Genomic DNA, 27,648 nt, shown 5'->3' on the forward strand with positions numbered 1-27,648 from the left:
AAGTATATATATGTGAAAACACATGAGGAGCTTTTAATGAAGGGTTGTAGTAGCACTTGTTCATACGCTTTGGTATATCTTGCATGCAAGATTTCCTCCCCCCCCCCCCCCACTCCTGACTCATATAATATCATTATTTTGTCTCAGGTATTGTAATTGTTTTCCAAGTGAAGAAAACAATAAATGTAGCTTGCAATATTCATACTCTTTTGAATTCTAGTAGTGTCCAGCCATCAAATGAGATGCCAAAGTCAGACATCAATGTTACCAATTATGTATAAGAAATTAAATTAAATATAAATATATTCTATTTTGTATTATTGTGGCTAATTATCCATATGTACTGTTTTTAAAACTATATTTCTAGAATTGTAAGGTAGATTTCAGTCCTTATCTTTGTATGGAACTGATCCAAGGCAGTTTTATGTAAATAACTTAATTAATTGGTACCCTTCAGTTGAAACAGCACCATCAAAGGCAATAATCCTTTTCGAGTGGCATAAGCTATTTAAAACAAAAACCCAAAGAAACCCTTGCTCAGACAACTTGTCACACAATTAAAACTTATTTGACAGAAATAACTGTAACACTATACAACGGCTTCCAAATGCTATTTTCCACATAATTAGAATAGCATCAATTCTAAGTCTCTTCATTAGGTGCATTTATAATCAATGATATTTTGAGAGTTAAGTATGTTAAATTATGGAACTTTCCAATAACTGATGTTGATGGCAAAATATGATCCAAGTACTTACTGAATTTGAAATATTTAGAGCACAATTAACTGTTTGCCTATAGAGCTAAATGGTTCATATAACCGTTACTTTAGCTTACGCTGTGTGCTTTGAACTCATTCAAGCATACGCTTGCACATCTTTAACTTAGTAACTTTCACCAGAATGTGTAAACTGTCTCTTTTAGGATTATTTTTTTGGGTGGGAGGGTTAGTTATGGGATGGAATAAAGGCTCTATCTGTGGCATTTAATCTATAGCAACTGATTCCATATGAAAATCATTAATGTCTCTCAGCAATCAACTCGTGTATATAATCTGTTTTTTTGAGTAGATAGAAGTAAACACTGTTGAGCCATACTATTTTACAGTGATGCTCTATGTTCTGTGATGTTGACTTCCATGACTCAAGTATCCATTGCAGCAAAATTTTACTCATAAAAATAAAACATTATTGTTCTTCTAAAGCCTTTTTATCAGTGTAAGATAGTGTATCCCTGACCTGGATTAGCCTGGCTAGTATTTGGATGAGAGACCTGCAAGAAATGCTTGGGTTAGGACACGTAATGGCAAATCACCCCAGAACATCTTTTGCCTGATTGACAGACAATCCAAGGGTCTCCTGGCTATCCTACACAGATGCCATACAATAAATAAATAAATAATCAGTGTAGGAGTTTCACTACAGTTTTGTTTTTCCTTGCACATGCTAAAGTGGGAATTGCAATGAATACTTTGGAGAAGACAACTCAGAAGTCTTCCTGTGTAGTGTATTCTTTCCCACATTAACTCCGTTGACAAATTACAGTGAAAACAAATACAATCTGTATACATTGTACACTCTTCATACATATGTCAAGTAATTCTCATATTGCACTCAATATATGTACAGTTGGATAGGGATGTACACTTGGCTGTATCCAATATGAAAAAGTCTTCAGAAAATACCTTATTATTTTGGGATCATTTTCTCAACCGAATGCAGATCAGAAAATCTTTTCAGTTACTGGTATAGCTGATTGACCAAAAAATCCACTTTTCTTTTTTTGGCTTTTTTTTCCAGGTCTGTTCAGCAACAATGAATAGCTGGAGTTAAAGGGATTTAAAGGGCTGCAGAGTTTGCTTCTAGTTCTTTCCCACCTTTTGCTTTGGTTTCCAGGGCAACAGAAGGGAATAGGATACTTTAGGGGAAGCTGTAATGTTTTGCAATCATTGCAGTGTTTTTACAAATGGCATTGCATTGCAGATTAGCAAGATTATTGGCTTCAAATGTGAAGTCCAACAACCTTGTATTCCCCACCTGCAAAAGTACTCACCCACCCTGCACTTCTGAGTCTTCTGCTGTGCTTCTACTGCCCTTCTATTTCTCCCAAGGGGGGGAAACCTTCTAGGAATCTCTGGTTTGACATTGGTTCATTTGGCTTGTACTGCCATATTAGCACAGGGTTCTGCTGGGCTTACAAAAATTCTCCCCATCTTCAGTTTTTACCACACAGATTATCTTGTTTGACCATAGTTCTGTTGGATTTGTACTGGATTTGCTTGGATTAGGATTCTGTGGTTGGTATAATTCTTGTTCAGCTGGCATTGCCACAATGGTACTGGACTTTGCTGTGCACTGCGTAAATTGCACAGGTTCTTTTGGGCTGACAAACATGCTCCCCATCTTCAGTTTCTTCTGTAGAGATTCTCTTGTTTGACCGTAGTTCTGTTCTGGTGGATTTGTGCTGCCACAGTGGCACTGGTTCTGCTGGTCACATTGCACTAGTTCTGCTGGGACTGCAAAAATGGCTCTCCACCTTCAGTCTCTAATAGATTCTCTGCAGAATGGGGACACCTTCCTTTGGGATCCATAGAATTGGACCATCTTTTGGAAACATGGGGGTTCTTCTGAGGAGCTATTAGAGCTATTTCTACAGAGTACATAGAGCTCTCACATCTCTTAGAGCTCTGTTGTGGGAAGCCTCACATTGTCATGAGCTCAGAGGGGCATATGGCTGATAAGCCATCAAGAGATAGAGCTGGGTATCATCAGTCTATTGGTAGCACCAGGTCCAAAACTCCAAGCCAGCTGGAAGATGCATAAACAGGAAGGAGAAAGAAAATCTGTCTCAAGTGTCTGACAGCGTTAGAGGGATATTTTGATGGGTGATTTCCAAATTGTCCTTCCTCTTGCCTTCAGCTAGTACTTCTTAATAGCGAAGTTCTTGTCTAAGTGCCCATCATGAAAACACCACAATATCGGGAGTGGGGGATTCTTTTATACCAAGGGACTCCCCTTCCCACCAAATGCTGAAAAATTCCTGCTTTCTGCGTCTAGTGGGCTACAGTATTATAAGAGAAATAAGCTGTATTAGCAATCATTAGGCAGAATGCTGTTTGCCTGCAGTTTGGGTAGTGGACATTAAAGTTCCTGCTCATCTTTCAAGCTTGGAAGAGAGCCAGATTCTGTGACAGTTTCCGCACTGAGAACTTCGCTGCCCCAGCTCCTGTAGTGGTGCACTAATCCATGTCGAATGAGGTGCGCTGGGCTAAATGCTGCCACGTGCAGGAGCAGAAAGAGGCAGGGCAACCTGCCTTGGCTCAAACTCCAGTCTGCAGCACAGCATGAAGCCACCGGTGCAGAAACAGTCTTCCTGCTTCCTAATTTTCAGAGCCAAAGGGGCAGCCACTGAGCTTTCAAAAGCATTGCTTTCCACACTTTCCAGATCCACATCTAGAAGTCAGCAGAGAAGAGGGGTTTTTATTCCCATATAGCCACTGTTAATGGAAGGGGGGGAAATCATGGAATTGTTTTTGTTTTCAACCCATTTATTAACTTCACATACCCCATTCTTGCAATTTTCTCTCCACCATACCTGAGCAGGGCTGTTTTGCAAAATTCTTGTTCGAGTTTCACTGAAATACTCAACAAATTCATTTGTAAAGGCAGGGAACAAACAGTAATATTTTTATTTATTTTGTTGAACAAAAGAGTGGGTTAGATATTGCCATCCTGTTTCAGCTTCAGTGCACAAAAAGTAGGTTAATCCTTTTAAAAACTCAAAAAAACAAACCCATAGTATTCATACACTCAAGTGCTCAGAAAGAAAGAGCAGTATAGCAGGAATTGGCTGACAATCATGCATATCCAACTTTCTATTCCCAAGGAAGGTGGAAAATGAGTACTGCTTCACCGAAGTTATATAACAGTTGGGAATAAAGTTATCCTCTAACTTTTTGTGTTTAATTAATGCTTTGTAATAAGATTTCTTTTCCTTTAGTTCTTCCCATAGGTTTTGTGTAGGGTTATGTCTATACTCTCTATGTTTAGCTCTTAGGGAACTCTTACATTGCCTACATTCTCTGTCGTACCCAGGTTTAGACAGATTACTTGCCAACTGCTTCTGGTTCATATTCAGACTTTTTAGGGCCATCTATACTTCTCCTACCAGTTGTTCAAAGACCATTATGCCAGTATCTATCTGTTCACAATTTAAGAATCTCTGTGACATATCTCTAAAAGCATGAGAGTGTAACAAATCTGCCATGGTTTTACCTATGTTGGCATTCCATCTAACTGGGCATATCTTGATTTCAGAATCTGTGGGTCCACTAGTTCTTTCGTTTAACCGTAGGTTGGCTATGGGGGGATTAAATACCATTTTCAAAGGCAAATGATCGCTATCATAAAAGGACGCTACCTTGAATGATCTGATCAGAAAAATTTTTTTTGATACAATGATATAATCTATTATACTCCTTCTGTCCCCTATCCAGTATGTAAATTCAGCTGGGTGATCCCCTTTTATTGAGCTGTTTAACATACATAGATCCATTTGGTTTAGCATTTGGGACAGAAGGAATCCTGCGTAATTACATGTAAGGTCTTTAGAGCATCTTATATAAGGCAGCACCCTATATTCGTCATCAGGTTCATTGGCTTTATAGTTAACATAAAGCTTATTGTCATCTGGTCCAGTTCTAGCATTAAAATCACCTCCTACAATTATATATGTTGTTGGATAGGTGTTTATCAATTCTAGTATATATGTTTCCAGGCCCTCCCAATCTTTGTCCAGTTGGGCATTGGTCTTACTGGGAGGCATATAGACATTGACAACCAGGAATGAAGTCTGCTGGCAGCAAATGCTAATTGCCATAGCCATTTGTGAATAAGAGGGAAGTTGGCTAACTACTGCGTTCAATGATGTAGCAATCAAAATTCCCAACCAGCCTTTGGCTATGCCATGAGTAGAGGCTAGAGCCGCTTGTGTGTATGTGACATAACCATTCATGGTAATTGGGTTTAGAAGCCATGATTCCTGCACCATGATTATATCAAAACTGGAAAGAAATTTATAAGTGGATTGGTCCCTTAACTTGCTTGCCCAGCCCATAACGTTCCAGGAAAAGAGTGAAAGTCCTTGGCCGCAGGTATTTGTCAATTTTTTAGTTTCCTTTGAGAGTCAATCTGATGTTATCTGGTTCAACCGTTGCTCAGTGTCATGGTAGATACATCCATTAGTGCTTACATGCTCCCTCATAGAAGGTTGAAGTTCTCCTGTTATTGCCTGCTGTTCACTTGCCATCTTCTCTGTTGTATAATACAATGGAATAAAGTTATCAGAGATGTCACAAATCAATAAGAGGGTTTGTATACACTAGGATCTCCCAGTCTGGCCCTGAGAAGAAAAATGTTCCAAGCCCTTTCCCTTCTTTCAAATAAGTCTTCACCTAGTTACTTTGAAATAAAAATTAAAACATTGAGACTTCTCAAAACTTCAGTTGGCAGATATCTGTAATAGACAGAAAGTGGTGAAAGTATACCTCTATACTTTGTGGGTAAGAAATGTTCAGTTTGTATTCTGCCTGTGAACAAGAACAGCCTTCCCAGTTGACCAAAGGCTGTAGAAATAATTTCTGTAATTAGATATGAATATGAGAAATTGTAGTTGATATGGTAGGCAACAAGACAAATGGGCCTCCTAAATCCAGACAAACATCAGTAAAGAAGTCCTGAATCCTTGGAAGCTTCCTGAGCAAAGAACACCTGGAGAAGATCTGAGGTATTCAAAAATCCCTAGGAGAGTATTCTCATAGTCTTTTTTTGGGGGTGGGGTACTTTGTTTGTTTGTTTGTTGGCCTGAAAGAGCAAGCTTGGCTGTATTCTGAGCAACTGCCAGGAGAAAAATAATGTAATTTTAGTAACTATATATGATTTATCCCATCTCCCATCCTGGTCTATGACCGTAATAAAGATCTGACTGACTGAAATCTCTTAAATTAGATTAAAGATAGATTTGGAATTAGGGAAAGATTCATGTCTATCATTTTTTGAAAAAAAGATCCTGTTCTCAGTAGTTTTGGGGTTTTTAAACTGTGGCTTCATTTAAATGTAGAGTTTTTCTTTTTATGGAATTAGTACTTTATTGTGGCCACCAATACCACATAGTCAAGCACATGCCTACCACAGCACAAAGACAGTGGGAAAACTCCTGTATGAGTTTAGGCTGGAATTTAGGCTGGAATCCTAAATTTGCTTGTGATCTTTATTTGAGGAAGACTCCTTAAAGAATCAAAAAGAGATTGCTTTACTATAAAGGAGCATGTTTGTACAAGCTTCTGGCAGTAGCAATAAAAGGAAAAAAAAGGTTTATTTCTATTAGACGATGGGGAACAAAGCTGGAGTTCTGGGTATAATAACCTTGGACCTGGGCCAGCTGGGTAAATTCTCCATCCTCCTCACAGAACAGATATATATGCACAAGTATTTTTATCACATGGAGATTTAATCCCTCATCAATGATTTCTTATATTTTGCTTATTTTGATTCAAGCATGCATAATAGTTACTGTTGCTTGAGGCCACCAGTCTAAAAGCTGAGATGTAAATAAATAAGTTTAGTTCTGTCAGTTTTTTCCCTCAAGTTCTGCTTGGAAAATTGGCACAACTTTAGTTTCATCCATAAATAGCGATTGTATTTTAGAGAATCAAATGCAAAATGATCTACACCTATCCTGACGTGTATCGACTGAGCAGGCAAGGTTAATAGGTACGTTTCTAAAGGAAAACAATGTTTGCAAGAAGTTGTTGTGTAATCATTTTCCCTAACAAAACTTAGTTTCACTTCCATAACTAGTCCCTCCAACCTTCCTTTAGTAAGGGTACAAACTGAGTAGCCTATAGCTTCAGGCACAGCTGAATAGCATTAGCTTCTGGGGTCTTGACCAGTTGTCTAATATCTTTTTGATGTCTTTGAATGTTATTATTTAGGACCTGGTGGGTATTTCTGAGACTCTGTGTCCAGTGATTTCTGGCAATAGGAACACCGGCTTGAGACTTCTTGCTCTCCCTTTTGTTGGGTCAGCAGAAAGTCTCCTACTCTCCTTATTTGTTGTCTGCTGGCCTGTAGAGAATTGGCAGGAGGAAATTTATTTTAAGGAATGGTGCTGCACTAACAGCATAACATCAGTTGTAACAGATGCTTGGATTTTATGTCACATTGTTGACATAACATCAATCAGACATTTCAGAATTTGAACAAAACTCTATAGTTTTATCTAGTAATTTACCTGGTAATTACTGGAAGTGATATCTTGCTGCCAGCATAGTGCAATTCCCACCCATCCCTGTGCCCCTCCAGGTTGCCAACCCTACTGGCAGTAAAGTCCCAGTGGGTGGCAGTGGAAGTTGTTCATGGTTTCCTCAGGATATCTTCTGTTTGGAGTGATGAGAGGTGATATGAACAGTCTGATGGGAGGACAACTGTTTTGATTTTGATAATTCCATGCACGTATTCATCAGCCTAAATGCACAATGAAACGATTCTATAAATGCAGGTAACAGAAGGCTAAATTATTAAGGACAAAATATACTAATTATAATAGTTTGGCCTTTGCAAAAAAAACAACAACAATTCAACATAACTTCTATAGTAACTTTCAGTCATACGACTAAGTATTCTTGAGTATAAGGATTGAAAGATCACAGCCATAAATACTGAGCTAATGCACCATGGTGTTTTCAATAAAAAAAGTTAATATGAATCACAAGGGAGATGGCGTTTGAGGGTTAAAGCATTGGAGAAATGGAGAGTATGAGTCATTTGGTTCTTTCTGAAATAGATCTTCTTGCATAAGTAACATTATAAACTTTTTAAGGGCTTGATCCTGCCTAGGGGTGTGCTGGTACATATTGTTACATATCTCATAAAATCAGCTACTGTTACAAGCCATGTGACACCATTCACCCTTCTGGCTAAGAACTGGGCTCTGTTTTTCTTTTACAGTCTAGAGTTGTGTTTTATTTTTTTATTTTTTAAACTATAAATACTGTACCACTTGGTTCTTTTCAGAATATGGAACAGATGCAACAAGATTAATTTGCCATTTATAATCAATACAATAAGTTGGTGTGTAGTGTCTTTTGATAAAGACTTCTTTAGAGGGCTACTAAATGAATGAAGCCAGATAGAATGTGCCATTCTTGCTGCTGCAGGTTCTGAGTTTATTTATATATTATGTGTACTGTAGGCTACATAATAATGAAAAGCTATATGCTCTGGTCTGCTGGTTCACGACACAGTCTGTGTGATTACAGATTGTTTGAATAACAGTGGCCTATTGAAAATCTACCCAGATGTGCGTGTTGCTAACTGTGGGAATATCCACAAAGAAGCATTATCTCTTTTGTTGCCATTTCCAAGCCCTTTTACGAAGTGGGAAAGTGAAAGCTGTTGAGGCAACCATTGCTGAGGAAAGTGGGTGTTCTGGAATTGAAGAGTTGCCACAATGCTCCCAGCAAACAAATCTTATAACCTTTTAAGATTTCACTGCTAAGGGCTAAATAGGCACAGTTTAAGGAGCAGCAAAACGAAACGGAAAAAAGGCAAAAAGGCCAAGTATAGCTATGGCAATTCACAAATACCCTAGCTCTTAATTAGACTTCTAGAAGCACTTGCAAAGCTTTAAGTAGAACTTAGTATTAGAGGGATTAGCACTGGTATAGAATTGCTTGCTAGAATTTTAACTTCCTAAAATAAGAAGCATGTACATTTCTTTTGGTATACATGAGGAGTCTAAAATTTCAACTAGAAAGACACTGCTGGAAGGGAACCCTTCACAATACAGGAAATTCACAGCTACCTTCCCTCCTTCCTCAGTGATTAAGGTTGGCTGGAGATCTCCTGGGATTACAACTGATCTCCAGAAATCAGCTTGCCTGGAGGAAGTGACTGTTTTGGAATGTGGAATCTATGGCATTATTCCCATTGAAATTTCTCCCTTGCCCCAAATCCCACCCTCCTCAGGCTCCACCCCCAAAATCTCCAAGTATTTCCCAACCTGGAGGTGGCAGTAAGAAAGGTAAAAAAACTCTATGCCCAGAGGAAAGAAAAAAGCCTTTGGGATTCCTCAGTCAATCTCACACAGATAAAAATCCCTTCAAAGCAGTGATCAGCATTACTGTAGGCTTATGAGAAAGGGCCACAAGTGCTGGGCACTGACTTAACCTTCCTACCTTTCGTTTCATGAACTGCCTAAATTCATAGTGAGTCATAGAGTCAGCATTGCTATTAGATTGCTATCTAGTCTCCGCTTAAAAACCTCCAAAGAAGGAGAGCCTCCGACTTCCTGTTCCACTGAGCAACTGCTCTGTCAGGAAGTTCTTCCTGATGTTTAGGTGAAAACTTTTTTGATTAAATTCACATTGCAACCTTATGAGATAATTACTGGACATGGTATAAGAGACTTTGAAAAAATTTGTATTTGACAATTTCAGTATGTGCATATGAACCTTTTCTATTAGTTATGGCACAAATTTTTAGGGATGACTTTTGATTGCCTTGTTAAAGCTGAGTCAGATGCTAATGTTTATATTTAAGCTTCTCATGTTTGGCAGAATGGGATGTTTCTAATGAAAGAGTCTCCAATGTTAAGCCTGTGGCCATTATTGGAATTTTGAGAAAGGATGATGGATACTTCCACAAAATGGCTACTATGAGACCAATCACAAAATGGCTGCCATGGGATCTAAGACCACTAACATAAAATAAACATCCTTCTGTGATGGAGATAGCTATTCTGATGGGGCACTCTCTGGAAACCTAACAGTGATAACTCCTGAGATCTTCTGAAGTACTTCCTTTTCCAATAAAATGTAGAAAACCATAAGTGGATCCTCATTTTGAGAAAATAGCATATGCTTATCATAAAACTATCAGTGGTCACTACATTTAGGATTACTGATGTAAGTCATGCTTTTGTGACTATTCATCTATTTTTAACCTATTTATGCCACTTTTCAATCTAAATAGAGTCCCCAAGGCATTAAGACATTTCAAACATTAAAACAAGATTTTAAATGTATATGTAAACTATTTTACAATTCAATGAGAACATATTAGAGCAATAATAAGTAGGCAGCTTCCTAACTATTTTGTTTTTTTATTAACAATGCCCATCTTGAGACTGGACAACATTTATGTGCCCTGCCTACATAAAAAGAATGGTGGATATGGCTAGCTTCTCAAACCCATTTATTTCTGTGATGATTCCAGTAATTTTCAGAATATAAAGATGTCCTATAGAGCAGTGGTCCCCAACCTTTTTCAGGCTGGGGACCTGCGGCAGCAGGGAGGGTGATTGCCTGGCTGCGCATGCCATGCATGCATGCATGTGCCATGCGTGGCCGAAAATGCGCATGCGCTGTACTTTCGTGCATGCGCGGCCCGGCTGCGCGTGCACATTGCGCGTGCACGGCCCTGATTCCCTCTCCCCCCCTCCCACAGTAAGAAGCTTGCCAGGCTGCAAGCTTGCGGCCTGGGAAGTTTCTTACTGCGCGGGGTGGGGAGAGGGAGCCGCGGCCCCATGGTTGGGAACCACCGCTATAGAGACTAGAGGTGGGCATAGACCTCAACCCAAGTCTTAAAAACCCATGAAAACTGCTAGTTCATTGATCATTAGTCAGCATTTGTGTAGCCATGCCTCCCATGGACACACAAGCCAATATAGGTCCTTTTCCCTCTCATGGGCTCGGTGGTTTGTGGGAGATGGAGTTTGCCTTTTAGTGTACATCCCCCACAGGCTAGCAATGCTGATACGTCATAAATAGGGATTGGGGGTGTTCTGTGGCCATGGAAACTTCATTCTCTCTCCTCTTCAATATTTCCCTCAACAGAAACCAGTAGGATCCCTCTCCTTTTTGCCTATGGGATCAGCAGGCTAGATATGCTTCCAGCATCCAAGTGCAATTGCATTGCATTCTTCATTCTAGAGTGGGTGGTGTGCAGAAGAATTGTAGAATAAGTGAAGGTGGGAGAAAGGTTGCTGTATAGATAGTGGGTCTGGTGGAGGAGAGAGAGTGGACAAGCACCTTCTGTAGTACAAAGATTTCAGCTGCAGGTCTTTGTCTGGTGGTGTCTGGCTGTTTTCCTAAGGAGGAAATTGGCCACCTCTCTGACAAGGCATTGGTAGTCTCTATTTTTCCCCAGTTGTTGGATGAAGCCTTGCTGCAGTCTGTCCGTCCCCCCCTTGTTTGGCTTTGAAGAAATACTCACTGAGGCCCATTATGCATGGCCGCCAAAACGGCGATTTTGGGTCACATGGAAAACGCGGAGGGGGAAGACGCGAAGCACACCAGTTATGCACGGGAGGGGGCGTGATGGCAGCAAAACCCAGAGTAACCGATTATGCACGCAGTGATCCCGGCGCCACTTCTGGTTGCGCCCCGGTCACCCGGAAGCTGTGCTTTCTTCCGCTTTTCACTGACACGGCTTTTTCGGCAGCATGCACCGAAGCTGCGGCCTGTTGCAGTCGGCACCATGCATTATCGGTGATTTTAGTTGCCACCATTCCACCCTGAATGTGCGTTATTCCCCCCGTGCATAATGGGTCTGATAGGGCATTTCTGGGGAACACTTAAGGTTTCCTTTCCTTTTCCTTCCCCCTTGAAGCATGGGTTGCTTACTGATTTTTCTGAAAATTCTCAAAAAAAACATTCACTCCTTGTTTTTGAAAGACACTTTTTTTTGCTCTTCATCTTCACATTGTGGGGTAGGGTTGGCTGAGGTTTTCCTCTTCTTCGTTTTGGGTTTGGCATATGCCTGTGCTGGAAATCCTCCCAAATCAATAGCCTTTCTGTTTTTTTTCCCTGGGAGACACCCATGGAGTCTAGTTCTGGTTCAAAGTCGCATGCCAACACCAAGCACATTTCTTGGAAATAGTTATGGGGGTGATCCCACATCTTCTGCATGGGCGTAGTTTCTGGCTGTAGTGTTGGACTCTCATGTCGAAAAGGAATCAATTCTGTGTTGAACAGAAGTACTCTGCCAGCCTTAAATCAAAAGCTATTAATCCCAAGAGATGGTGTAGACCAAAAATCATGGTGTGGTTCTTTTCTCCTCAAAGCCACTAAGCCTTTGCTATACCATGCCCATCTATATTCCAGCGCACCTACTCAGAAGTACACTAAGCTTGTCTATCTCTCAGCACACCTACCCAGAAGTCTATTAAGGCCATCTCATTCTCTCAGTGTCTCTACCCAGAAGTGTACTAAGCCTGTCTATCTCCTAGTGCACCTATCCAGAAGCCTCTAAAGGTATGGCTGGGTGCCACCACCCTCTAAAGTTATGATGTGGGGAGGTGAGTGGGTGAAAACATGTCCATGATGAGGTGATGTTCTCAGGGGGCTCCAGAGTGTATTTCACATCTCTAGCATACCAAAAGACAGCTTGCTACATAATGAACCCAGCGAACCAAACCAATCCTCAAATACAATGGAGTTTGTGTAAGTTTGGGGTTTGAGGTTTGTGATAGCCCCTGACCTGCATGTCCCCACAACCTCCCTGTTTCAGATTTGTGCCCACCTCTAATGAAGACTCCTGAAATTGAAAGAACCAACTCTAACATTTGACTGTTAGATTATATTGTGTACTCCACAGTTGTATCCAATGGTTACATAATTTTATTACGAAATTAATAAGAATGACTAGATGAGTTAAAACTAACAAGTAAATCTCCAAGGGCATTTTGATTCAGCTTCAACTGTACTATACTGTAAACAATTTAATTTAAAAGGAGTACATGCTGAATTTTTTCCTAAGTGATTAGTACTCAAACGTGGTAATATATAGGAACTGTGAGCTTGAACTTCTAGGCAAAGGCCAACAGCTACATTAAAGGTGATTATATGTTTGCCTACAAATAAACTGACAAGCAGCATGCACATTTTCAGTGACTTTTGACCTCTTAAAATGCATGCTTACAAGTTTTTTGCCTGTTCACTTGAAACAAGTTTGGTATAAATATGGTATATACTAAGCACGTAGCCTAATGGGGACTTGGGGTTTTTAGACTAAAGGTTTGACCAAACTTTCTGTTTGCCCAAATATTAGAAATCATAAAGTGTTCAACAACTGAAATTGTTCATTCATAAAGTGTTCAACAGCACACTGACTCTCAATACTCAGGGCAGCTTTCAGTCCAGTCAGTTCAGTTTAAAATAGCCATTAAAACTTACAGGCACTAGGGATAGATTTAAACACATTTTCAGTTCATATTATGAGGCCTCCCAAAAGGGTTACCAAACTCTGGTTTGTTAGATTCCTGGAGATTTGAGGATGGAGCTTGAGAATGGCAGTGTTCAGGGAGGGGAGGTATCTCAGTGGGCTATAATGCCATAGAGGCCACAGTTCAATGCAGTCACTTTCTCCAGGCAAATTGGTCTCTGTAACTGGGAGATCATTTGTATATCTGGGAAGGCTCTAGACCCCACCTAGAGATTGACAAGGATGCTTCCAAAGAAGGTATTATATATAACACAAAAAGGAATAAGTTTCGAAGGGCAAAGGGAGCTCCTGAGAAGACTATCATACAGGTTGTCAACAAACAGGTTTCTGACGAAGTTCCTTCAATAAGGATCATTTGGTTGACCTTAGTGCATGAACCGGTGTGTATGGATGGAAGCTGTCCACCACATACTTTATACTCAAGCTATTTAGGGCCTCATACATTAATGTTAGCAGTTTTGATTGGGCTTAGCTTCCATGTTCTGAACCAGTTGAAGCTGCCAAACTGACATCAAGGGTAGCTCTTCATAGAGTGTGTAGAGTAGAGTAGTCCAACCTGAATGATGCCAAAGCCCATGTGACTATGGCTGAGTCTGTCTGTTCCACAAAGGCAATAGTTGGCAAACCAACCTATGTTAGAAAAGTATCTTCTTGCCTACTTGGGCATCCAAAGTCAATGAAATATCCTAGACGATACCCATAATGCATGCTTTTGTTAGATCCCATGAATACACCCTTTAAAAAGTCCATATTTGGAAGTATATGTGCATATAACCCTCGTTCGGTAGGAAAATACTGTATCATTATCCATAGTTCAAGGTGTACATTCCCTCCCAGCTTCTTTCATTTATTGCATTTCTTCATTCTTTGAGTGTGCAGGCAATAATGGAGATGATTTACCTTGAACAAATTGCAATGGATGTCCAGAAATTAATTAAAATGCACCTTTGTCTATCCTTCCTCCATTGCTATGAAAGAGTGATGAGGACTGGTGGCCACTGCTTTTGTAAGAAATAATCTGCTTTTCAATGTACCTGCATATATCAAGCACAGCAGTTGAAGTGACAATTGGGACTTTTCTTTTAGGGTCTGTTCTGTTCTAAAGAGCATGTCTCTTAAGAGTCACAAATCATACTGCTAACTTTTACAGAAAAGACTCCTTGTTATGTTTGTTAAAATTTCAATTGACTTTTTTCCTAAACAAAATATATTTTGTCAAGTATAAAATTCAAATGCTTCCTATTACTCTCAGAAGGAAAGTGACTGAAAAGAAAACCATTGTATAATGTAACAGTAAAGTAAGATGGCTGGTGCTTTTTTGTGATCATATCTATCTAGGCATATACATATTTTAGCAGAGTAAGTGTGCATCCTAAAATTGCTGGTGAAGTGCCCAACAAGCCCATTTATTCCAACAGGGTGACAGGACAAAGCAACTAGCAGAAAGATAGGAAAGGAAGTTTTCTGTATGAACAAGTGCAAACTGATATGCCTGACTGGCAGAGGAAATGCTGAAAGCACTAAGTGCATTTTCCAGGTCAAATTTAATTGTGCTCTCCTGATTTGTTTTGTTTTCTTTCTTATAGGAATTTGGTGACCCTTATTTTCCTCTCTTTTCTGAAAGGGAAATAGCTAGCATTACAGCCTAGTATGCTTTAAGAGCTCAATTTCAAGTGAGTTTATTTCCTAATATAGGAGAACAGAACCAATAAGTAGCTTTGTTGTTCGTCACATTAGCACACTCTACAGATAACTCAGTTGGTGATCTAGTCTGATACCCTGGATGATCATAATCCTTCTGCCTGCCCTATAACTATCAGGGACATAGGGGCATATAAATGTTTTGATTTATACTGGGGCATGATTTTATAAAATTACATGATGGGTAGCAAATGCATCATGTGCATTTTGAATATATATATATGTACTTCAGAGTATTATTGTAAAAAAGCCAGTGAAGCCCAGAGTTAAGTGGAGTGAGAAACTTCATCAACAAAAGGAAGATGAACTTGAGTATACTGTAGAACCTTTTCATTCTGTCTGTTCTGTGTATTGATGTATGTGTGAATATGTATGTGTGTATGAAGTACATCTGTAATACCGTACCAAGTGATGCCATAGTTAAAATGTTGTTCCACAGCTACAAGAATCACAAAACACAAAGTTAATTAAAGGGGGAAATGCTTTTGGCTGCTAACACCTTTAAAACATTTAAATGATTGGGAAGAGAGTTGTTATAGCAATGTCTGAGTCCTTTGATTAATAAAAAATAATAAAAGAACAACAGGCAACAGCATCATAAAATATAAAATTGTGTCCACTCTTCTGATGATGTGTTAAACATTTCAAAACTTCTGACTGGCCCTCAGTGAGGGATATGCACCCAACAGGGAAAGTGCACTTCCCCACTCACAGCCAAACACCACTCAACCTACCCCTCCTCCACCTCCTCCTTCCCACCACTTCTGGCCACTTACCAGGCCAGAAGAAGAGCCAGCTCCACTTTGCTGCAAGATGCTCAAGGAAAGCCAGGACAGGAGGTCAAGGCCTTGTCCCAGTGGTCCAGCTTGCCCAGTTTAGCTGTTCCAGTCCACATGCATCCTTCCTGGCCATGGTCAGTGGCACTGCAACTGGAGGGGCACCCCTGCTCTCTGGCTGTGCCCCTTCAGTCCCTATCCGGTTATGCTCGGTGGTGCTGTGGGGAGAGGGCAGGCCCCAGTGGTCTTGATCAATGGCTGGGCCACTCCTGTCCTGGCACTGCCTCCCATCCTCCAGGGAGCAGTGAGAGGAGGAATGTCTATGCTCAGCCATGCTGAGGAAAGTGGGCCAGCCCTGGTGGCCCTGCTCAGTGGCTGGGTCATGCCTGGCCTGACACTGTCTACTGCACATTAGGTACTTAGAGAAGAAGGGGTGGCCACACTCAGTGACACTGCAGACAGAGAACAGGACCAAGTGCCCCTGCTCACTGCCTGGCCTGCTCTGGTCCCACTGTTACCTCCCACATGCTGGAGAGTGGGGAGGATGGCAGGCCATGCTTGCAGGCCCTGCAGCTACCCAGCTGGGCTGCTCCAGTCCCAATGCTACCTCCCACTTTCTGAGGACATGGGTGGTGGGGACTGGCCACATAGGCTAGGCCTGTTGCACTCCTGAATGTAACAGGCATCACTGCTTGTAATATAATGATTATTATGGGTCTAATAATGTATTGTTTGAGCAGACGATCTCATACAGAATACCATGTACCTCGTCTTCATTAAAACATGAAACCTGTTTTTTGATTTGGTGCATCAGACTGCACAATGAATGAATCTACCTCCATTTAAAACATTCCCTGCACATACAAAATTAGCATGCCTGTTCAGCCCTATCTGCCTTGCAGGAGGAATGTTTCCTTCCACCGTCCTAATGGGACCAGAGAGACCCAGGATCAAATCCCCACTCTGCCATGGAAGGTAGCTGAGTGACCTTAGGCCAGTGACATACTATCAGCCTAACCCACCTCACAGGTTGTTGTGAGGCTAAAACAGAGGAGAGGAGAACAATGTAAGCTGTTTTGGGGGGAAATGGTGTATAAATAAACTAAAAAATATATCATTCTTTGGGAAGTGAAAATATTTTGAAGAACAATCTTTAGATTGTTTCTTTAACCTATGCCTCTAGAAAAGGAGACTTTTTAAAGAAATTTCAGGGATATTAAGCAAATTGGAACAGTTTTCATATCACAGTAGGTTATTGCAAAATTAAAGTAACATTTGCAAGATTAGTATGTAGGGTATTCATTAAGTTGGTAATGTAAAGAATATGGAGAATGAAGAGATGGAACTATGAGCACAGTATAGATTTCTAAAAAGCAGCCAGAAATTCTGTTTTGTCAAGTCTAATTTCATTCAGGTGGTTGGTGCTGCGTAACTTAGTAAAAAGTAAATACTGTACGTACCATGGTAATGGCAGTACAGTGAGTTTGTTCTAAGCTGTGGAGAAAGAACTTCTTTGTTTTGTAAAAACCAGTACATCATATTGTGCTTTTTTACAAGCTGTTAAAGAAAAACATTTCTCTTTATAATTTTCCCTAAAGTTGTATGTTTCTTCTATTTCTTTTCTAATCTCCTGCTGTTTATACTTCAAGATATATATAATCAGGCAATGAAAGATTAGTATCTGTACCTGTGAGAAAAAGAATCATGATACTTTGACATCTGGAACATGTGTGTTTAATGCAAGACTTCTTGTTTGTCCCTGTTTTCATCTTTCTGTGGGACAGTAGCAAAACACAGCTACAGTTACTTTGCTGAATAAGGGCCTTAGGGGAAAAAATAGCTTCTGGTGAATATACAAAGCACATCTTTGTTTCCAAAAATGGCACTGCTGGACAATATATCTGATTTCCTTTACTCCACACCTGTTCCGTGCCAACCACAGCAACTACATGTAACCCTTTTCAGTTCTTCACTTTCCCGCCCAATTATGATAGTTAATGCAAAAAGCATTTTTCCAACTGAAGTGTCCCAGTGCAGCACATTAAGTAGTCTATAGAACCCATACACTCTTTGGTATGGGAAGAAAAGGAGAGCCTAAATATAGCTTGTCTTGTTCATTATGGCCATTTTCAAACTGTCTTTGTATTCCATTTTAATAACTGGTTGCTACTGGCTTTTCCCCCCTTATCATTTCAGACAGACCTGTTTTAGTAACCAGCTACTAGTGGAATTTCTCTGTTCATAAAAACTTGCTTGCATTGGGTTAGCAAAGCTGCTTTTGTCCAAAACTACTTTCTTCCATTTTCTACCCCTTTGTTGTGCTTCTGAATTGCTGTAGTAGGCTGTTTAAAATGACCTTAGCACTTCTTACAATGATGCTTTTTCTCTGCATGACCTTTTGTGAACTTTTATAAAACCTTCTACGTTAAGTGTGTTAGCACCAAACCAATCTAGTACGTCTGTGCTATAGCAGCATCATTGAGATGCCTTGAATCCATTGAGTCAGTGGTGTCAAGATATCTTAATGATGCTGCTATAGCACTGAAGTGCTACATTGGTTTGTTCTACTTAGAACGTTTTTAAAAAACTAAAAAGATTGCACAGCAAAAAAGAGGGGAAGGGAGCAGCACTGTTTGAAGGAACCATAGCACTTCAAAGATGTTTAATTAACGGAAGGAAATTTGCTGTATGAAGCCACTGTGCCTGTGTCACTTTACTCTATATTGAAGCGACAACAAATAACTGGCAGCCCTTTAAACTCCCCATTTGTCTTCTCCCCCTCCAAAGGGAGGGAAGCAAAAGGGACTCCTGAAATGGCTTGCAGCTATTCCAGCCTTATTTTGTTTTCAGTGAACCTTGGTGCCTGATCAAACATTGTCTCCTGTATGCTTTGCAACTTGTTCCTTGCATCAATCCCTTCCCTTCTTTTCACTTTTTTTTTTTTTTACCTTTCTTACCTTCCTTTCCTCTTTTGCCACTTTGTCCTCTGGTTTCCGAGTGGCAGCTCCCAAACTGGAGTGCCGAGTTTGATTCTCACTCCTACACATGCAGCCAGATGAGTGACCTTGGGGTAGTCCCAATCTTGTTAGAGCTGTTCTCACAGAGCAGTTGTCAGAACTCTCTCAGCCCCACCTACTTCACAGGCTTTTTTTGTGGGGAGAGGAATAGAAGGTGATTGTAAGCCACTTTGAGACTCCTTTGGGTAGTGAAAAGCAGGTTATAAAAAACAACTTCTTCTGAACTGTCTTGGGATCCTCTGTCCAACCCATACTACCCCCTTTTTTCTTTATTGCCTCAGTTTCCTTCTGCACCTTCTCTGTAGGCACTACTTCTGTTTCTCGCAATTTCTCTCACTGTTGGCCCCTCTTCCCTTCTGGAAATCCTCAGTTGATCCCTGTCATGTCTTCTCTCCTCCCTACTTCTGACTGCATTCCTTCCAACATCCCTCCCCCCATCCTTGCACCTCATTATTGATCCATGTCTCAGCTGTGCCTCCATCTCCTTTTCTCTTTTTCTTTGTATCTGACAACTGCCTGGTCTTTCCCAATGCATCTTCAAAGTCCCTCCATGCTGCTTTCTTTCCTTTCTTGCCAACTTCACCTGACCCTGCTTGGGTCCCTGGCACCCCATGCATTTTTCTTCCTCTCACTTGAAAGGGAGTAGCCAAACAACCCACCCCAAACTAGCTGGTTAATTTCAGGTCTTTGGGCCAGGTTTGCTTCAATGTGTTGCTTTGAGAACACCCCAAACCAGAATTTTGGAATGCTTTCCTGTTCACTCATATGAAATATATGATATATTCTGATATGCAAACAACTTTATCCCTACTTTTGCAACTGAAAAATCAGAACAATCACAGCCATGTGAAATTACTCTGCTTTTTGCAGTCTGTCACCAAGCATTCTATTGTCCATTAATGCTTCTCAAATGATAACAGAAATTGTAAATATCACCATTTCAACTTTATAGCCCATCATTGGAAAGCAATATGGCAGTCAGCATCCAATAGGCTATGCTAAAGAAAATTAGAGACCATTAAACTGTGCCACCATGTTGGGTTTTACTTTGAAAAAATTTTTCAAGATTTTGTTCCACTCATTTCTAGGGTGCAGGATTTCATTGCCAACACAGTTACCCCAAAATTCAGTAATGTGCTCAAAGGGGAGAGGGCATCTAGTGCAGTGCTCTTACTTGGCACAAGGCTTTCAGGTCTCTCCTTTCATTGCATTTCCTTTGGCAAATGTAGAGTTGCTTTTCTATTGAACTGAATCTAGATTCCTTGAAAATAAAAAAGCTGTATAAGAACGCCAGAGCTGTTATGCTTTCAGGGGATCTCTGGACTGGGTCGCCAACAACCATGTAGAAGTAATGGGTTACAAGGAACTATAGTGGAGAGCAGGAAGAAGAAAAGTCCTATTGTGTAAGCAGGCCTCTGTTCACAGTTCTCTGAGCTCCACTTTCTGTAAACTCTTACACTTACCCTAGTAACATCAGTAGTTTCAGCCTGGTGTACATGGCAATCTAATATTTTCTGTTGCCAGTGAAACTGTGGTGGTGGAAAGTGCCATCAAGTCTGACATAAAGGAAACCCCTAAGGTATTTTCAAGGCAAGAGACTTCAAAGGTGCTGTGCCATTGCCTGCCTCTGTGTCATGACCCTGATATTCCTTGGAGGTCTCCCATCCAAAGACTTGCCAGGGCCAACCATGCTTAGCTTACAAGTTCTGACAAAATCAGTCTAGCCTGGGCTATCCATGTCAGGGCAGTGAAACAGTACTGCATAGTACACTTTTTGTTACTTCTGGGCCCGGTGCCAGTTTAATGCCTATCTGGCTACATCTCATGATATCTTCTGTTTATTAATTTCAAACTCTTATCTCACCATGCTGTTTGACTATGAGGAAGAGAAAACATGTACGGTGAACACATTCCCAAAAGCAGAAACCATGTGTTATCATTTTGTCAGAGTTTCCCTAGCATAATGACTGTTCCTGCTACTATCACTTGCCTGATGCAGGACAAAGTGTTGGGAAATTCCTGTCTGGCACTTACAAGGTGTTTCTAAAAAGAGAAAAGCAGAAGTCTAGAGGATACAGAGAGCAGAAGGAAATCACAAAGGGGGAAGAGGTATTTAAGAGAAATTTGAGAAAGTTGAAAAGATAGTGTAGGCTGGCAAAAGGGATTACAGCTGCCTCTGTTAAAGGAAGAATACACATTTCAGAACAATACACTTCTGCTGTGTGCCATTTTACTTTCTAAATTCAAATTGGCTTCAAGAAGTATACCCCATATGAATGGCAAAAGTGATTTATTCTGTGGAGAGGTGAAAAGCAAATGGAGTTCTGTTCCTATCCAGGACAGGCTACAGTACTTATTTCTATCATCCTAGTCTAATGAAGGCCAAATCTGACTTTTTAAAAACTTGGAAACAATGTTATTTGGGATGAAATATTCTGCACTGGGTAATCCAAAACAGCCTAAAACCATCCAGGCCCACAAGGGATGTGAATTACTTATAATACATTATGCCGAGTATGCAATTTACACCACTCTGGGTATAATGCTTACTTTATAACAGTCATCAAAGTAAAAAAAAAGAGAAGTCAGTCAAAGGATCCTGAGTTAAAGGTATATCCAAAAAGTGTGTAACATCACTTCTTTATATGAGCTTGTCAGCTCCCCCCAGGATTGGGACATACCCTGTCCCCGGCTTCTGTTGCTTATGGTGCTCCCCCCAGTCGCAAGTCTTTCATTAGCTGGCAGCACTATGCTTGTAGCGTTCATAGACTCCCAAGGTTTCTATGCAGCTACACAGATCATCAGCTTGCTTCCTGAAAGCAATGAAAAGTGATCTTTTCAGCTAAGCTACTCCATCCTTTCCAGATTCTATACTTGCGTGTGTGAGTGTTTGCAATGCAATATAAATGCTGTCATTGAGGAACTTACCATAGCCAAGTGAATAAAGAGAGCTGATAGCAAGTCATATGCCAAGGATAAACCACTCTTGCATGGTCTAACTCGGCACAAGAAAACGATGTAATTCCCTACCATTTTTGTTAATAAATCTGTATTTCTCTCTCATACAATTAGAAAATACATCATGGCCTGCCTTCAGGCAGCTTAGCCTTATTGCATTTGGAGTTTTTCATATTTCAAGCAGGCTGACTAGATAACATTAATGAATCGATTTGAGATGCAGGCACTTTTAAGGGGAAATAATAAACATACTTGTATATTAACACGTTAATTCAGTCTGGAGCCAAACAGGTAATTTTCCTTATAGCATTTTCTTTTTTCCCTCCAATTCAGCTAAGACAGGGAAAGCTAGGAGTGTAGTCACCCTGTCTACTAAGCTTGACTTGGCTTGCATACCGGAGGCGAATTTTCCTCAGACAGACAGCAAGATGATCTGATTGGCTTCATTCCAGAGCATGCTCACAAAGGCTCCTTTGATGAAGGATCCTTGGTAACCACTGTACCAAAAGCTGCCTACCACCCTCCTTTCAAAGATGACCATTTACTTGTAGTACAGAAAGGAGGGGTGTGTATTTGTGGGGAGGGGTACATCAGAATAATTACACTGCTGAAGGAATGGAAGAAAGAGGGACGCTGAATATTGAAGAAGCTAGTTGGCAACAAAGCATCAACATAAGGAATGTACAATTAAGCTCATTAAGGCATCATCATTTTGCTTATCGGGAAAGGTGGAGCAAGACTGTGTATGCCCCAGCTCAACAGTTATTACAGATAAACAGCTTGATCTGTGTGCTTTCTTTCTGTGTGCTTTCTTACTACCCAAGCTAGTAACAGCCCATTTGACGAGTTGACTCAACTGCCTTTTGCACCAGAGAATCATTTGTAAATGGTAGGTAATTAGGTGTCCCACAAAAGAAGAGTGGTAGAAATAGCACCGTTGCCTGTGTGGTTTTTCTCTGCCTTCTATGGTATCCTCTTTCTTTCTCACACTTGCACTTCTTTCCATCTCCCTTATTTGTTCTCATCACAGATAAGCAGCAGTTCTGTATTTCTGAGGTCTTCATATCCCAGGAGAAAGGTGCCAGAGGGTATTACAGTTTCCGTGGCAATTCAAACTTGCATTTCACTCACTTTCTGACCTGTGGAAGCATACTCCATTCTTAAATGGGCAATGGCTACTGGAAGAATTCCAGAGATACCTAATCTTTAATAGCCTAACTGCAAGACTTGCTGACTAAGGCAAGTGAGAGTCTGTATTTATAAAAAGTGCTCCTTTTTGTTGTATCTACCCACTTCTGGTTCACTAAATTAGCCCACTTCACAATCTGAAGACCGTAGCATTAAAGGGGACTCGTGTCTTAGAACTCCATTATTTCAAGTATACTTTTTTCTACAAAAGTTCTGTATTTGCTCTGTACTGTTTGTATTATAAACTGTTTTTATTAATTTGTAAAACTTTCTAAAACTAGTTAACAATGGTTCTTTAGTTTCTTCCCTTTATTTTACCGAATTGTCAGTATTCTATATAAGCAATGCTATGCATGTTATTATGTACATATTTGTTTTTGTATTTTTGCTTTATTGCATATTCAATTATGTCTTCATTTAATTAATAATGCATTTTCTTTATCTCTTTCATGCAAAAATAAGTTTAACTCTGAATTCAAAGAAAAGAGAGGAGAGGAATATTGGATGCAATATCAATGAGTAGTGTGGCTGCTGTTAGGCTGCCATTGTGCTTCTAGTGGAAATGCACAAGCTGTAAGAGTATTCTCTAATGAAACATGATGAAAGTAACTTTAAAAAAATGTATTTACAATCACAGAACAGAATTTTTATACTAGTTGGGAATGTATGTACTGGTTTATATACATGTTTGAAATGCTGCGATGCATATGTGATTCTGTGCTTGACATCACCTGGCATTGCCACAATGGCACTGGGTTTGCTGGGTACCATACATTGCACTGGTTCTGCTGGGCTTGTCCCCCCTTCAGTTTCTATGCAAAAAATTTCTCTTTTGATCTTTGAAAATGAAGGAAATTTGGGAACCTTTGGAAATGAAGGAAGTCTTAATATCTAGTCTGTTGAAGCTAGCAATCACTATTTTATAATATTTTGGCTAGTGCTAGTTAGTACAAAGGCAGACTCCTAGCTCTCAAAATAGCCTTATTTGGGATGGGCAGCGTTTGCGTTTCAAAATGGAGAACAGAAGCCCTACCAAGTGCCTGCTCAGAACATGAGTGGTCTGATGAACTTCTTTTTTTTTTCATTTGTTTTTTTGCTGGCAAGTCTCTGTAGGGTTTTCAAGGCAAGAGATATTTGGAGATGGTTTGCTATTGCCTGCCTGCACTTCGACCCTGCTTAACTTATGAGATCTGAAGAAATCAGGCTATCCAGGTTATTGCTAGATTGAGAATAATGTAACTGGTCCAAAGTTACCCAGCAAGCTTCCATGGCAAAAGTGGGGATTTGAACCTGGATTTTCTAGATCCAACATTTTATATACTACACCACTCTGATTCTTGAATTTGTGGCATAATTTTATAGACAAAGTTAAATAAAAGAAATGTTTCACTGTCTATACTTCTTTTCTGGCTGTTGAAACAAAGTTTGAGTCCTTTAAGTCCAAACTTTATTCTGTTGCTTCAGACTGATGCTGCTACCACCTGGATCTATTTTCTGACCATCATTATTATTTGTTGAATTTCATGATTATTATTCATGATTATTACTGTAAATAATGTTGTCATGTAGCCTAACCTGATTTTGCGAGATCTCAGAAGCTAAGCAAGGCCGCTGTGGAGTCAGGCAATAGCAGGCTACTTCCAAACATCTCTTGCCTTGAAAACCCTAGGGGGTCACCATAATTCAGCTATGACTTGAAGAAAAAAATGAGGAAGAGAATGTTAAAAAATTATCCACCACAGGCACCAAATAGGCTAGGTACGCCACTGGCATTAGTCATCACAATTTCCCATGAATTAATCTGTTTTGACAATACTTAGTGGAGAATTACTGTCTTGCTGAGCACTAAATTCAGCAGCTGTTTTCAATATAGAGATAAACAGTAGGTGAAAGATGAGAGAATATCTTTGGAACTTCCTCTCCAGGGATATTCATATGTCTCCCACTGTCATCTTCTGGCAGTGGGTGAAGACTATACATACTGACTATTGTGGGACTGTTGCTGTTGAATAGTAGCAAGGAGCCCGAACTGGGGGAATCATCCAAATTATGTGGTGTAAGTTGGCTTGTGACTATGGTCAGGCCTCCATCAAAGGCTAAAACAGCCCTGGAAAGTTCCCTGTTGCCTCTCCCTGCCTTTTCCTGACAGAAACCAAGGCTTGGCAATACCAGGGTTGCCTAGCAATGTCCTTTTATCATTTTGAGTTTTTTAAACCTCCACCATGTTTTTTAAAGATTCAAGATTTTTCTGCAAACCTGGAGCTTTTTTCTGACTTGTCTATCTTATGTACCAGTCACCTGATTTAACTATCCACAGATTTGGCCACATTGAGAATGAGATATGCTTGTTTGTTTGTATTAGTTGTTCTGCATGCATTTAAAATACAAATATATATTTATATTTATTGCTTTTTATTGTGCCTAATATCTCAGTGTTCTGTTTTAAGGTTTGCTTTCTGGTGGCCTTGAATTGGATATATAGGCAACATAGAAATATTTATTGTTAATCAACTTTGTGTAAGCAGCTTCTTATCTGGCATCTGAGTTTGATTCCCCACTCCTCCACATGCAACCAGCTGGGTGACCTTGGGCTACTCACAGTCCTGTTGGAGCTGTTCTTACAGAGTAGTTTCTCTCACATCTTTTCCACACTGGGAATTGGCCCACCTTACCACTCGTCCAGTAGTGGGCAATTTCCCGGTTCTGCTTGGTGTCGATGCTGGGCCAGGGTCATCCTGGGTGTGTCCTGATTCAGGCCCTCCACTGCCCCACAGCAAGGGAATATGGATATATCCGCATTCCCTTTTTTGCCCCTTTTTTGCCACTGATGCAGGCCTGTGCGTCAGTGGAAGAGTCAGGCTATCCTGGCCTGGCTCCTCCCCTGACTACTGTGTCCCATAAGGGACAAAAAATGTTCTAGGTGGCTCCACAGCGCTGTGCAGCACCACAGAGCCACCTGGGGCATTTTTTAAAATTTATTTTTAAGAACGTGATATAATGGACACCAATACCACATTCTTAAAAAAAAAAAACCAGGCCTACACTGCCCCGCAGTGCGGCAAAATCTTGCCACCCTGGCTCCCAATCTGGAGCAGACAAGGTGCACTTGGGCAACCCCCGTCCCAGAGAATGAAGAGGCGGGGCAACCTACCCCAGCTTAACTAGCAGGCTGAAGCCTGGAGCAACAGCATCCCTGCAGTAAACATTTCAGTGCTCACTCAGTCTCACCTACCTCAAAGGGTGTCTGTTGTGGGGAGAGGAAGGGAAGGCAATCATAAACCACTTTGAGACTCCCTTGGGTTGGTAGTGAAACATGGAGTATAAAAAATGACTCTTTATCATCTTCATCATCACCCTAATTTGAGATAACTGCAGAAACTGTTTCTACCAATGCAACCTAGTTTTCCTTTCTCATTTCAATTCCTGTAGAAATCCTGCAGTACCATATAGGTAGAGCTTGTTTGCAAAGCTGCGGATCTATCTGTTATGATTCCTTTTACAAGCTAGTTGGCCAGCATAGTGCTGTAAGAAAGAGGTCCTTTACATCAGTGGTCTCCAATCTTTTTATCACCAGGGACCGCTCAATGCTTGACAATTTTACTGAGGCCCGGGGGGGGAGTCTTGCCGAGGGACACCGCCGCATGAGCCCCTGCTCCACTTGCTTTCCCACTGGCGCCCCTGACTTCCCACCACCCGCTGGTGGGGCACTGCCAGCAGCAGCTGCACAGTGTAGATGTATAGCGGGGGATCCCCAGCCATGGTGGCCGCTGGAGAGCACCAAAGGTGAGCCGGCGGCAGAGTGGTAGGGCAGCCTTTGAGGCTGCAGCCAGGGAGGTGAACGAGGAGGAGCCACGGCCCGCTACCGACTGATCCACGGACCGCTACCGGTCCCCGGACCGGGGGTTGGGGACCACTGCCTTGCAGCATATATTAAACACTTCCAGTGACATGGTAATGTCTCTTCACCAGTGTCATGTCAAGCTTAGGCTTTTGGATTTGGGCAAAATTCTATGCTTCTATTAAATCATGGAGCATTGCTGCATCATATATAAGTAATAATGTGACATCACTTCCCCCTCAGTTTACAGAACTATGTGAAGCAGATCATTATGACGGGTGAGCCATTGTGAACAGATCCCAAGGAGCTGACTTCAGTTGAAGTAAACATGCAACAACAGATTTTTGGGGAACATCAGAACAGAAAGTGAGTGAGAGAGAGAATAAACTTATATCTCCCATGCTGACAGCACTGTGTAATCTCCATTGTCCCAGCTTCTCCAGGAGAGGCAAAATTTCAGCAGCCAAAGATTTAGACACTAACTTCACACCTGAGCTGTGCTATAAAGTGCTAGAACAGCAGGCCAGCTGACCTTTTTTGTTGCCTAGCACTAAAACCATGACCCTTGTTAGGGGAGCCAAATGCTTCTGGAAAATACCACTCAGGCAACAGTAAACTTCTAAGAGTATTGATTTGTGACATCTGTTTAGAGTGTGCAAAGAAGGTGACTCTTAAGCTCTTCCTACAGTAGGTTCACTGTGTCTCTGCATAATAGTTCTCTGGAACACCTCCACGCTGAGTCGACAGATATTTGCATAAGGAAGTGAGAGAACCTGCATAGCACCTTTTTAACATTCTACAATAGAGGGATTTTAACCTCTTTCATTTTAATAGCTGCATTACCAAAACAGGATTTCACCCCCTCATCACCACAAAAAAGGTGGAAA

At 40.8% G+C, this 27,648-nt stretch overlaps 1 protein-coding gene across 5 annotated transcripts in view; it reads left to right on the forward strand.

Moving 5' to 3' along the window:
* VTI1A (vesicle transport through interaction with t-SNAREs 1A) overlaps positions 1-27,648 on the forward strand; it is a 338,695-nt gene that overhangs the window by 270,109 nt on the left and 40,938 nt on the right. Inside the window, exon 9 of one of the 5 annotated variants that reach the window (XM_077349745.1) lies at positions 27,005-27,068. The exons of the other annotated variants lie outside the window; for them this stretch is intronic. Coding sequence (XP_077205860.1) covers positions 27,005-27,053 — 49 coding nt within the window. The 3' untranslated portion in view covers positions 27,054-27,068. Of the gene's footprint in view, positions 1-27,004; positions 27,069-27,648 lie in introns of those variants that run through there. 5 annotated transcript variants of the gene reach the window in all.

The sequence above is a fragment of the Paroedura picta genome, chromosome 8, assembly GCF_049243985.1.
Source record: "Paroedura picta isolate Pp20150507F chromosome 8, Ppicta_v3.0, whole genome shotgun sequence".
Classification (NCBI taxonomy): Eukaryota; Metazoa; Chordata; class Lepidosauria; order Squamata; family Gekkonidae; genus Paroedura; species Paroedura picta.